The sequence below is a fragment of the Orcinus orca genome, chromosome 12 (assembly GCF_937001465.1).
Source record: "Orcinus orca chromosome 12, mOrcOrc1.1, whole genome shotgun sequence".
Classification (NCBI taxonomy): domain Eukaryota; kingdom Metazoa; phylum Chordata; class Mammalia; order Artiodactyla; family Delphinidae; genus Orcinus; species Orcinus orca.
The window spans coordinates 2,713,432-2,727,452 of NC_064570.1; the positions used below are offsets into that span (position 1 = coordinate 2,713,432).

General features: G+C 50.7%; 1 protein-coding gene across 5 annotated transcripts in view; it reads left to right on the forward strand.

The window, feature by feature from the left end:
• The window catches only part of RPS6KA2 (ribosomal protein S6 kinase A2), a 359,802-nt gene that overhangs the window by 327,770 nt on the left and 18,011 nt on the right, over positions 1 to 14,021 (forward strand). For all 5 annotated transcript variants that reach the window (XR_007470469.1, XM_049695209.1, XM_033403996.2 and 2 more), the window contains 2 exons: positions 5,767 to 5,897; positions 6,905 to 7,030. Coding sequence is in view for 4 of the 5 variants with exons in the window: in XM_049695209.1 (XP_049551166.1) it covers positions 5,767 to 5,897; positions 6,905 to 7,030 (257 nt within the window). In the remaining variant the exon portion in view is untranslated. The remainder of the gene's footprint in view (positions 1 to 5,766; positions 5,898 to 6,904; positions 7,031 to 14,021) is intronic.

Below are 14,021 nucleotides of genomic sequence, written 5' to 3' on the forward strand. Positions count from 1 at the left end.
TACTAACCTTTTTTAGATACGGTAATTGTCCTAGTCTACCCAGGCGGCCATAACAAAATACCACAGACTGGACGGCTTCAACTAGAGAAATTTATCTTGGTTTCCCGTGAGAGCTCTCTTCTGGGCTTGTAGACGGCCTCCTTCTCTTTGTGTCTTCACATGGCCTTACTTTGTGCTCGAGGAGAAGGAGAGAGAAGTCCCTGGTGTCCCTTCTTCTTATAAAGACATCAGTCTTGCTGAATCAGAGTCCCACCCTCATCACCTCATTTAACCTTAACTACCCTCCGCAAGACTCCTTCTCCAAATACTGCCACATTGGGCTTCAACACGTGAATTTTGTGGGGCACGGTTCAGTTCATCCCAGTGAAGGTATGGTGATTTTGTCTAAAAAACAAATTAACATGCCCCTTCTGGAGATATGGGTGGGAAAAGTTCAGCCAGTTGGTAGCTCTTGGGGCTGTGTGATGTGCCCATGGGGGGTTCCCATGCTTTTCTCACTGTTATTGCATCTAAAATTTTCTGTGATTAAAAAAGGATCATGAAACAAATAGATGGTCAGATAGAAAACATCAAGTAGATAAAGTTGCAACAGAGAGTCCACTGGGCCCCCTCTGGTTTAAGCTGTTGGTGAGAGCCTGTGTCCCACACGCCGGGGGCGGGCACATTAGGGGTGTGAGCTCTGTGCAAACACAGAGGGTTGGGGGCATCCATGGGGCCGCTGGTGGTCCCAGGGCATCTCCTGACCCACACAGCAGGGGCTCCAGGACCGAGAAAGAAGAAAATTCTGGGGGCTGTCAATGAGGGAGTCGGGACGCAGACGCTCACTCATCTCTTTCGGGTCCTCCTGCAGCCCCCAGATAAAACTAAGACTGTCCTCAGGGGCAGAGCTAGGGCGATGCCTGCTGTCACAGTCTGGGGTAATCGCTGCTGCTAGATGTACCGTGGCTGCCGAGGAGGTGGAGATCTAGGTCTGTCCTCTCTAGTAGAGACGGTCCAGTGTTTCTCCAGTTCTCAACGGCCTCAGAAGGTTCTTGGGTGTTGGGGTCAGTCCTTCCTGTTGACAAAATTGACCACTTCACAGAATCAGATTACTTTTTAGCTTCAGAGTTTGGAAAGATGGGGAAGGATTGGGGATTCCATCCCGGGTGTGCCCGCAGCTCACCTGAGCAGGTCGCTTTCTTTCTCCTCCTGTGGTTTACCTGAATGTAAAGGAACACAAACGATTAACCCTGACAAAGGACACTGCCTGTGACCACCACCCACACGACCTCCCGGTCCTTAATGAAATGTGCACTGTTTCACCGAGGGTTTCCGTCATTCGGACTCTGTGCTTAAAATACTGAAATAAAGACCATGTTTGTGCTGCCTAGCAAGAAAATGCTCATACAGCCAACTCGAAATTATTCGCCTTTACCTGCTTTCTGTGTTATCCGTGAAGAATTTAAACTCCGACCTAGTCGGCCTGTGAGATTAGCAGGCTTTCTTTTTTAGCACCTCATGAACGTTTTGTGCACAGAGAATTCAAATTTATTTTATTATTAGCCGAAGGAAAACGTAATTAGACACCATGCATTTTAATGACGTCCAGAAATGGCTTTTTTACTCCTTACTATTTGGATTTCTCCAATCAGTTGTACTTAAAGTCAACTTATTGCAGGACACAGTTTGCCTTTGAGGAGGTAGTCATTCTCTCTCTATATTTATAAGAGAGTAGAATTTTCTAAGCACATGAGCTGAGCGCACGGCTCTTAAAGGGCAGCAGAGGTGACGTGATTCTGAAACAGCGGGTAATCCACATCCTGCGTGAGACTCGGATGCTGCCTGTCGGAATTTTTTGTAGTGGCCTTAAAGTCTTTCCTTTTTAACTTCAACCGATGCTGAAGCTGGTGGATGTTCCCTGAAGACACACCAGCTGCCCATCAGAGCCTGCTGACCGATGGGAGATGCCACTCTAAGATTTAAAGACCCAGAAACGTATTGCACAAGTCAGAAATCACTCCTAGGATCAACGAAGGTTGACTGTACTCAGCTTTAAATTTCCTTTCATCCAACTCACATCTTTGCTCTCCTCTTAGTACCGAGCTAAGAATCGGCGTTCCCTAGCCACTTATAAAGCGTGTTAAATGCCGTTGATACCACCTACCACGTGGTCACCATCTAGCTACACGGACCCAGTGTTGGCTGTGAAACCTCTCGTGAAGTACGTGTGAACCTCAGCTGATCTCTTGGTCTGAGCAGGGAGAGGCAGCCCGGGCACAGCAGGCATGGCCCTGGGCTTCACGCCTCCTTGGTGGTTGAAAGTCCTTCCTTATTTGATCTACAGACTTTCCATTCACTAGGGAAGGTGTATCAGTTCAAGTTCACCGGACAGTACCTCCCCACCACACACACACTCCCAGGTGCTGTAACTGAGCCTCCATGCACTCGGCCCTCAACCTTTGCGCAGCTCACACTAGTTCCTGGGACGGGCTCCAGTTCTTGCATCTAAAACCTGCGCCTCGGGGCTTGACGGTGGCTGAATCGACGCTATATCCCTGTGCTTGTGCAGACCTAGGGCAGGACGCGGTAGCCTGGGGGACTTTTAAGAGCAGGCAGACGTCAAAGCCAGGGTTCTGTGCAGGGCGAAGCAAGGCAAAGCGCAAAGCCAGCCCGGGAGCAAAGCCCAGCGTCTTCAGAGGACACTTGCTGCCTCTGCTGTCCTGCGGTGCATCATTTCCAGATTCTAAAAATGACTCAGCTGAGCCTTGTGCTTTTTAATTAAGCTTCTCTGGCCTCGCAGCTTATTTCCAAACACAGTCAGCTCTGATCTCATTAGCTCCGGGGTGACTCCGGAGCTCTTTGCTAGGTAACAGGTACGGGGCTGAGACCCGAGTCTTCTCCCTCGTGGTCCAAGATGCTGAAGGTGCGGTGGGCCAGGCACGTGAAGCCCCCTGTCACCTGGCAAGGTCTTCCTGGAAGAGCCGTGTGGGCCACCGGGTCGGCCGCTTATCTGCAGGGAGAGATCCCACATCACGCAGCTCGTGGTGTAGCTCCCAGGTGTGGAAGGAGCGCCCCAGTCGCCTTTCCCTCAAAATAAAATGCTCAGGAATAAAACCCACATTCTCTGCAACAGCTCACCCTCCAAGCCCCCAGCCACCTGCTCCACCATGGAAGCTTTAGTGTACTGTTTCCACATCAAAGTGAAGTATCAAGGCCAAGTAAAAAGGTAGCAGAAAAGGAAGGTAGTAGAAAAGCAAACCCCCACTCCTATGGCCTTTCCAGTCCCACTCGCCGGAGTTTTCTATATAATATGGATTTAAATCTTACATATGTACGTTGTAAGAAACATTTAAATCCACATTATATACTTTATGTATTATTATAGATTTATATATATAATGCCTAAGTGATAGAATTTATGTTATCATATTGTTATATATTGCTTATGAGTGTATTGTAATGTATTTTAGTACATATATAGCTGATTTCACCTTGTTATACAGCAGAAACTAACACACCATTGTAAAGCAATTATACTCCAATAAAGATGTAAAAAAAAGTTTTTAAAAAGTTAAAAAAACATTTTTTCCTACAGTGTGTACGTTCTACAGCTTGTTTTCTCTTTTTTGACTTGACAGACTATTGTGTCAGTTCACACAGCCGTGTCTCATCCCGGGTATCGTAGTCTTAACTAGTGTTACCTGCACGCATGAACGTTGTTGGTCTTGTGCATGGTTTCCTCAGTGGTGAATATTTAGGTTGTCTCCAGTTTTTGTTTGTTTGTTTGTTTGTTTTGCTATTACAAATATTGCTAAGACAAACATTTTCTTTTTTTCTCTTTTTTTAGAGTTTTTAAAGATCACATTTTGTTTGTTTTTAAATTTTATTGACATGTAGTTGATTTACAGTGTTGTGTTAATTTCTGCTATACAGCAAAGTTACTCAGCTATACATATATATATATTCTTTTTCATGTTCTTTTCCATCATGGTTTATCACAGGATATTGAATATAGTTCCCTGTGCTATACAGTAGGACCTTGTTGTTTATCCATTCTACGTACTATAGTTTGCATCTGCCGACCCCAAACTCCCAGTAATTCTGTTCCCCACCCCGCCTTCCCCTTGGCAACCACAAGTCTGTTCTCTATGTCTGTGAGTCTGTTTCTGTTGTGTAGATAGGTTCATTCGTGTCGTATTTTAGATTCCACATATAGGTGATATCATATGGTATTTGTCTTTCTCTTTCTGACTTACTTCGCTTAGTATAATAATCTCTAGGTCCACCGTGTAGCTGCAAATGGCACTATTTTATTCTTTTTAAAGGCTGAGTAATATGCCATTAAATCAGTATATATCTACACCAAGACAAACATTTTCTACATTTATTTCTAAGCATTTTTGAAAGTAATTCTGTCAGATAAATTCATAAAAGTCTAGTTGCTCTTCAAAAGACAGGTGTATTTTGTACTTTGGTAGATAACTCCACTTCTACCTTGAACTGGGACCCATCTCAACAGCAGTCAAGCCTTCAGACAAATCGACAGAGCTTAGAGGGGTCACGATTGAAGGGCTCCCTGAGGCTCCCTGGGAGCAGAGCACCCTGCGTGCTGCCCTCGAGCTCCTCGGGCCTGGGGCAGGGGGGACAGAAGAGTCACCAATGCCCGGGCCTGCGTCCCTGTGCCCGGTTCCTGCTGACCTGAGAAACTCAGAGGGTGGCCTCCTCTGCCCTGGCCCAGGAGTGACAGCTCACCCCGAGGTTGCTGGTGGCTCTGGGCTCGGTCTGGAGTGCGCAGGGCAGAGGGTTGCCACTGAGAATGAATAACTAGTAAGTGATGATCAACGATTACCCTCAAGTTTTTGCTCTGGGTATTTTTGCCGGGTATCAAACCACTGGCACCGCCCAGAATAAAGTGTGGTTTCATATGGTTCAGGCTGTCTGATCTCCGTTTCACCCCATTCTCCAACACACACACTCACCACATACACACACCTCACACCTGACACACACCAAACACACACGTGTGCACACACCCAACACACCGAACACACACGTGCACAACCTGACACACCTGACACATACACACATCTGACACACATACACCTCACACCTGACACACATCTGACACACACCTCACACCTGACACACACACACACCTCACACCTGACAAACACACACGTGCGCATGCACCCGACACACACCGAACACACACGCATGCACAACCTGACACACACACCTCACACCTGACACATACACTTGACATATGCACGCACACATCACACAGATGTGCACACACACCTGGCACACACACCTCACACCTGACACACACATCACATAGATGCACACACGCACACACACCTGACACACACACCTGTAAGGTGTGCTTACACACACATGCACACACATTACACAGATGCACATGTGCACACACCAAACACACCACGCACACATGCACACACCGAACACACACGTGCACAACCTGACACATACACACCTCACACCTGACACATACAACCGACACACACATGCACACACACCTGACACACATGCACACACATGCCTCACACCTGACACATGCACACACACCACACGCACCGAACACACACCACGCACACATGCACACACCTAACACACCTGCACACCTGACACACACACACATGCACACATCACAGAGATGCACATGTGCGTGTGCACACATGCACACACACACCACACACGCACACATCACACACCCACAGGGTTACCTCACCACGTCGTGGCTGTTGACTCTCTGGTTGTTACCTGCAGACTCACCTGGCGTCCCCCCCAGTGCCAACGCTCACCATCTGTTTAGAGGATTCAGTTTTGTGGCCTCCAGCTTGGCGCAGGAGCCCTCGCAGCAGGATCTGCACAAAGCCGCGGTTCACCCCATCGTGCAGGTAATCAGCCCCCCGTGGTGCAGGGCATCCCGTACAGCCCGGCTCCGCTCGCCCCCAGCGGGTTGGGGCAAGGAGGTGGCCGCCCTGAGGCGACCCGTGGGCAGAGCTGTCTCAGCCGAGTTGGGGTGCACTTCCTTCACGAACTCCTCCCCCCGCCTCCCCGGGGTCATTGAGATGGTGATTTGAGCCGTGCTTCGCGTTCATCCTCAAGACAGAAAGAGTCCTGAGAAGGATGTCATCGTGGTGTGGCTGTGGCTGGAGCCCCAGCAGGGCTCACGCTTGGGGGTATCTGCTGTGCAGAGTCGAGCCAGCACCGCGAGAGACTGGCTGGGTTTGTGGGCACCAATCCCCATCGCGAAATGTAGTCTTCGGGGCTCAGTGAAGGTGCTGTTTTTATAAGGAGTTTCCCACCGTATTAATACGAGCAGAGGTAGAGAATTTTAGAAGGGATCATGACCACGTTTCCTTGAAGAGCCGAGGCAGGGCACAGCAGATGGCGTTGGGCTTCCATGCTTCTCTCCCCAAGGGCCTCCGGGGAGACACGGCGTGTCTAGAGTGGACACTTGCTGTGGCAGCGTCCACTGTAATGGGTGACGCTCTCTGCGCCCTTAGTCAGTAGGGTGAGGGTGGCGAGGGGGCATCAGGGGGTCAGATTCCCAATCAGACGTTGGCATCCGGACACCGCTCTGGACACCAGCGTCAGAGCTGCACCCAGTCTCGGGGACGTCTGACCTCTCGCCTCTCTCGGACCTTTGTGGGGAAGCAGGCAGGTCAGCGACACAGGGTGCTGGGTGTCTGAGAACAGGGTCCTGACCCGACAGGTGGGGAAGCTGGGCTGAGACCTGGAACCACGGCCAGCTAGCTCCGTGACTGTGGTCCGAGGACGCCACCACCTCCTGGCCTCCGTGTCCCCACGTGCAAGGGCTGAAGCCTCCTTTGCACCACGCTCGGTGCCCTTGCACGAGAGGCCTCTGATCGCGCTCTCTGCCCGCCCGCTCTCTCTGCAGCAGTTACACGGGAACAACACCCGCTTCACCGATGGCTATGAGGTCAAGGAGGACATCGGGGTGGGCGCCTACTCCGTATGCAAGCGCTGTGTGCACATGGCCACAGACGCCGAGTACGCCGTGAAGGTAAGAGTGGGGCACGCGGCGGCCGCGTCTGCAGCTGCCCGGGCCCCAGGCCCCGGCGGGCACGCCCAGCCTCGCAGACACTCTCCCTCGGCCTCTTCTAAGCTCTGATGCGGGGCCGTTCCGTTGACTTTGATATTAGGTCACCTGTTAAAAAACTATTTTGCAAATCATGAATATGTTCTGCTCCAGCCGACGTGTAGGTACTGACCACCTTTAGTAACTTTCTACGTAAAACACTGGAACAAAAGCTCTGGGCACTCAGCATTTTGGAAAATATAGAGTTGGGGGCCAGGCAGAACATTTGGGGAAGGAGGGAAGGGGGGGAAGGAGGAAAGGAGAAGGGAAAGGAAGCTCCAGTCACCAAAACTTAAATCAAAGAAATAAATAGAATCAAATCTTTTGTAATACTTGCAAAACCTTAAGGAGAGAGCTGGTAGTTTTACCCTGAATCATCAAGAACAGAAAACAGTAACAGGGAACTTCTCTGGTGGTCCAGTGGGTAAGACTCTGCGCTCCCAATGCAGGGGGCCGGGGTTTGATCCCTGGTCGGGGAACTAGATCCCACATGCGTGCCGCAACGAAGAAGCCCGCATGCCAAAACTAAAGGATCCCACATGCCGCAACTAAGACCTAGTGCAGCCTAAATAAATAAGTAAATACATAGGAAAAGAATAACAACTACAGCCCAGTTTGGCACTCTCTCCATCCTGCCTTTGGCTTCTATAATCGTTGCTAAATTAAATATTTGATCTGGAAATCCAAGTTACCGGTTTCTTGCGTTTCCTGGTGTGTGAAAGCTGGAGCATTCTGCTAAAGGCATCATCTAATTTTCGTAAAAAGCATAAATTGTACATTCTCCCTCCAAGGGAGCGAGAGCTGGTCTGTCCACCACTCCCCACTCAGCTGACCTGGAGGCGCTTGAGGACCCAGGTCCAGCCGGTGTCATGGTGACCAGACCATCCTGGCTTATCCCAAACTCATCTGGAGCACATGACACTACCCTGCTCTTCAAAGAACTTTTGGGGACAGATGGAGCCTGTCCAGCAGGCAGCCGTGTAAGAGGAGTCATTCCATCGCTGTGATTTTCCTAAGCTCTGAGAAAATTGTTCAAAACAGTGACGATGAAGCGATGGCCTCGTTCCACCTCACCCATGGCTCACGGCCGCTCTGTGGAAGCAGATACACCCTCGTATCTGCTGGGATGTCTGCACAGTGCTTCTGGCCCTGAGGAAATGCTCTGCCCTGTCCAAAAAGTCACCAGCCCCCAAAAAACGCAGGCCCGTTGGTTTACTTTTGGGTTGGGAATTTGCGGCTTTTTGGCAAGTTTAGCTTGAATTCCTCAAACAAAAAAGAGTGTTTACATTGGAGGAAGGCTCAGTGTGTGGGTCCTTTGGGTCCATGGTCATCAGCCTGCCCAGTGTCTTGAACATGCTGAGGAGTGGGTGACGGGAGGAAATGTCGCGCGATTTAAAATTCCTGGGAGAGGGGGCTTGAGACTGCACGGGAGCCACTGGCGTGTGGGCCTGATGTATTTCGGGATTTGGATCGTTGAGGAATTTTATTTTTCCCCATCCTTGGGAGAGTTTGTAGGGGAGCTCGGGTGATGCCGTTCCCGTATCCAGACGAGCCAGTGATGGAGAGGAGACCCTAGTCCTACCTCAGACGAGAGAATTTCATTTTTACTTTAAATATATTTCACATACTTCGTAAGCGTGCATAGGCATCTTAAAATTCTTTCTGCGTGTGTCATTTCTCGCAGAATTTCTTTAGACAGTTTATCAGGTGACCAGCAGCAGTCCTAGAAGCAATCGCGGCTTCCACTGAGTGCAAAGAAACCCGTCTAGTGTTTGGCAAGCTCGCTGACCCTGATGCCTTTCTAGAAAACAGCCTGATGCTGGGACGTGTCTGAAAATAAATCCGCAGACAAAGGCAATAGTGTCTTATGTCTCCATATCCAGCTCTCACAAAAAGACACCCTCCGAATCAGCTTTGGCAACAAGTGGCTTATAGCTCGATCCCCGAAGATCAGACCCCGCGATGGGAATTTCTGGGGAATTTCAGCCCCGGCCTCTCTGGCAGCAAAGCCAGGAGCTGAGGCTGCAACTGATGGAGAAAGAAAGAGCCAGGCGTCCTGTTTCTGTTTTACAAGGCTTGAAGTTCCCGGGGTGAACTGGGCAGGTGGACGTTACAAGGCTTTCCCTCATCCTCTCTGAGACTCTGGTGGGTCATAATTCATTGTCTGGAAGATGCTTGAACTACCCGAGCACAGGAAGAAGCAGAGACTTTCCAGTGAGATGAGTGCCCCGGGACCCAGGGCTGTTTCGGGGCACGTTTTAAGCCGCACGCTGCAGGTCGGTTCCTCCATCCGAGGGCAGATTTCCTTCAAAGATGGAAGAGCTGGCAGGAGTGCCATGGCAAAGAGTGTTTAGAATGAGCCCGTTTGCTACCCAAACTGCTGTAACCCACCTAGGGTCACTATTCTGTTCCCTTTCCAGCGTTTTCCAGGTAGAACGTAGCTGAAATGTGTTCGGGCTTTTTTCTGCTCTGTATCTGGATGGGCAGCAGTACCCCACTTACTGCTGGAGGAACTAAGAAACCGCACGGCTCAGCGTGTTCTCGAGTATGACATGGAAGCAAGGGTGTCGTTCAGTGACTTGGATCCGCAGAAGCCCCGTTGAGATTCAGCCGCTAGAGTTTAGCGTCACCTCTCTGGGCCACCACAGTTTGCAAACCCTGCTCTGCAGATTCTTGGATGGAAAACGGTGTCCGTTTCATCTTGAGAGACAATCCCGTCGGGGCCTCCATCCAGCTACGGGGAGGGTTTGGGAACTTCCCCACTGAGTACAGAGCACCGGGAAGAGAGCAGGTCCCCAGGAGACTGTAGCCCTGTGGCCCGAGTACACGGGCTTTGCCTGAGGCCGTCGTATCGGGGTGATTCTGCCCCCCACCCCGGGGACACTGGCAGTGTCTGGATACCTTCTGACTGTCACACCTGGGGCGGGAGTCGCTCCTGGTATGTGGTGTACAGAGGCCAGGGTGCTGCCCTGCCTCCTGCACAGGACACCCGCCCACACACCCCAGAGACTCACCCAGTCAAAATGTCTGGGTGCCGAGGTTGGGAACCCCAGCCGAAAGCATAGAGTTGAAGGGGTGTCTTATGTAGGCAAGTTCCAGCAGCTGGTATCCGGAGACGAGGGAGGGTTTTCCCTCTGCTGAGCCTCCGCTCACTGTTCTGGCAGCAGGAAGGTGATAGACCAAGAGCACCGCGGCTCCCACCCTCTGCAGGGGCGGGAACCAAGGGCGGTCCTGAGGGGACGGCAGTGCCAGCCCTTAACGGTCAGCCTCCAAACTCAAGAGTGGGATACAGCGGGTCTCACATCCTTGGAAATACCATTGTGTCTTGCTTTAAGTTTATGTCTGTCTTATAAGTACCTAATTTTGCACAATAATTATTCTGTCATCATATTAACCGCATTTGAGTTAAACTTAACCGATATACGTAAAGCAACCTGCCCCAGTGTACCCCAGGCAACAAGCAACCTGCCCCAGTGTATCCCAGGCAGCAAGCAACCTGCCCCAGTGTACCCCAGGCAACAAGCAACCTGCCCCAGTGTACCCCAGGCAACAAGCAACCTGCCCCAGTGTACCCCAGGCAACAAGCACCCTGCCCCAGTGTATCCCAGGCAACAAGCAACCTGCCCCAGTGTACCCCAGGCAACAAGATCGCTGGTTTTGCATTTGCTCTCAGCTGCATACTTGTGCGCAGGCCCTAAATTAGTGAGACCAATTCTAGCTCCCACTTAACAAAACCTTTAGGGCAGTGCCTACATGGAATAGCGACTCAGTGGGTTCACTCAGAGTCTGGGTCCCTAGGCTTGGTCCCTCCCTTCTGCTGTGGCAAAACACCATCAGGCTGCCCGGGATCCTCCACCGGGAGAATCTGGCCTCAGAGGACAGGGTGCTGACGCCCTCCACCTGCTGGGGGTGTCCTCCCAAGTGCACCTGCCTTGGGCTAGGATGGCTCAGTGAGAAAAACCGTGTCGTCCTCTCAGACACATCCCAGTGAACAGACGTGCCCTACTTTCTAAGATCTCGGAGCTATTTCTTTTTTTTTTTTTAATTTTTTTTACATCTTTATTGGAGTATAACTGCTTTACAATGGTGTGTCGGTTTCTGCTTTATAACAAAGTGAATCAGTTATACATATGTTCCCATATCTCTTCCCTCTTGCATCTCCCTCCCTCCCACCCTCCCTACTCCACCCCTCTAGGTGGTCACAAAGCACCGAGCTGATCTCCCTGTGCTGTGCGGCTGCTTCCCACTAGCTATCTATTTTACGTTTGGTAGTGTATATATGTCCATGCCTCTCTCTCGCTTTGTCACAGCTCACCCTTCCCCCTCCCCATATCCTCAAGTCCGTCTGGCTGCGACATCTGTCACCCCATTGATCGCCAGGCTTGATTCAGCTGATCTGGCTGGCTAGGCGGGTGTCCCCTTCCTCCCTCACCACTCCACGTGCGTCCCTCCCAAAGCCGTGCGCTCGGTCGAAGAGGATGACCTCCCCCGATAGAGGAGGACCGTTCTTCGGTCAAGGGCATACGAGTAGCTGCGCTCCCCTGCTAGAACCTCCAAACAAGCTCTCGGAGCTATTTCCATGGGACAAAATAGCTCAGGAGTCTGATGTGAAACTCAGGTCCACCTTTGTCTTCATAGCCAGCCCCAGAGGCTAGTGGTAGGAGGTGAAAGTGCATAGGACTTTGAAATAAGCATGACACAATACTGCATAGATGCCGAGGCATTAATGCACCTGTCATTTAAAATAAGACTGAAATGGAATCAGCGATGAACTGCAGAAAGTAACTGTGATAGGGTAGGATTCAAAGGGGAGAGGTGTATTTGGAAGGAAAAGATAATATTCTTATTTCATGAAAGGTTCTGTACTCACTTTACAAAAATTGCACAAGGTTTCATTTTTACTTCGGTTTTAGGTCTTTGTGGCTTGACATGACCCAGGATCTGGACACTGCCATTTGCACAAAACCCCCTCTCCAGTGGTTTCCGTCTCACTCACACGGAGCCCAGATCCTTGCAGTGGCCAGCAGGGCCTCACAGCCCCGTTCCTGGAGTTCCTCAGGCCCCTCCTCTGTCCCCAGCCCTCTCCCGCAAGGGCGACACACTCTTCCCTGAGCCCAGCGGTTTCCTCCCCAGCCTGGGTGCTGACTTCTGACCCCGATGTGGTCCTCCCCCATCGTCCTCGCCTTCAGTACCTTCTTTAGGGCTTTTGTAACCCCTGACATGCTTCGCAGCTCATTTCCTGTCTCCACACCCCCGTCATGGTGCTTGGTGGTGTCGAGGACCAATGTTATTTAAGAGAGAAAGATACCGGAAGTTCCCTGGTGGTCCGGTGGTTAGGACCCCGCGCTTTCACTGCCGGGACCTGGGTTCAGTGCCTGCTCGAGGAACTAAGATCCCACAAGCTGAGTGGTGTGGCCCAAAAAAAAAAAGAAAAGAGAGAGAGAGAAATATAAATCAGGAGCTTTTCTTCAAATTCGAAATCACCTCATCCCCTTCTTTGGCTTTTTTATTGTCGAGTGGGCAGTACGACTGCTCCAAAGAACATTTCTTGTCTCTAGAACGCATTTCATTCTGCAGGGACTCCCCTGTTCAGTAACCAGTTCCTTTCATTCGTTTTTACAAATTTTTTATTAACGCTTTTTCCAAGGCAGACGCAGTGCTAGGTTCCAGGCAAAAACAAACCTGTTCTCAGGGAACTCACAATCCAGCCATGGAGGGATTTTACTGATCACAGAACCAGAAGCCATAGCGAAAAGGGGAATGTCACTGAAGAATCAGAAGCTAAGGGAGCTTTTCTGTCGCTGTAGCCTTTCCTGTTGGCCTGTTTTATCTTCCAACATGCAGACACACGCTTCTCTTCATTCAAAGCTCCACTTGCACATTTGCCCCCTTCTTTGTCTGAGAGGCTCACTCAGGGATGGATGGATGTCCCAGCCATGGCCACGTTTTCCTGGAGGGAAGCACAGCTGCATGTCCTTTCAGGAGCAGATTTTTGTGTTATTAAAGTAGCAATAGAATCAGGTGAAAATAAAGTGAGATCCTTGAAATTGTACAGGAGTCTGTGTCATGCAGTCCTTAATTCTAGTGAAGTGTGGCTGACACGCTCAGGGCTGAAGCTGGGCTGCCTCTCTCCAGAAGGAGCCCCAATTGGTATTCACAGCAGACCGTTGACAATTACATCGCGTTTCTGGGCTCATTTTCCTACTGTGTATGTAATTTGTCAGCCAGAAAAAGCAATGGAATTGACAGATGCCTGACGTGAATAGAGCTTATTTTTAGAAGGAAAACTGATTGGCATGGAAATTTTAATTTTTTCCGGCAGGAAAACTTGGAGTCCTTTCTCTGTGTCATTTGTTTAAAGTAGTTGAACAGGAGAGGGTATCTGTTGAATTTTACAAGGGGTTCCGTGCTCTACTCCTCCCGCGTCAAATGTGTGGATCCTCTCGACACGTCAGCAGAAACGCCCACCTCCGGAGGTGCTCGGCCGGCCTGTGAGCTCAGGCCGCCTCTTGTCCACCTCGAAGCCCCACGCCATTCAGTGTCCAGCAGGGGAGCCTGTGCTGGAGAGAGATGGGCAAGAGGGAGATGGGGAAACGCAGAGACCAAAAGGCAGAGGGGAGAGTGCGTGGATGGTAGTGAAGCCTGGACCAGTCCTGCCCCCGCCTTCAGCCACGAGGAATAAGGATGTACCGATACCCACCTGCACGCTTCACCTGCTGAGGACAATCACGTTGTCTGCCATCCTTTGTTGGGGCAGCCTCGCTTCACGGACTGTGGAAATACACAGCTTGTCAAACAGCGGCCCCGTGAGAGTCTGGTTTGCCAGGCCCGTTGGGTGCTGACCTGTGGGTGGCCTCCTGCTGCGGGTGAGGACAGATCCACCGTTCCTCCCCGCTCGTGGTCCGTCAGCATCATT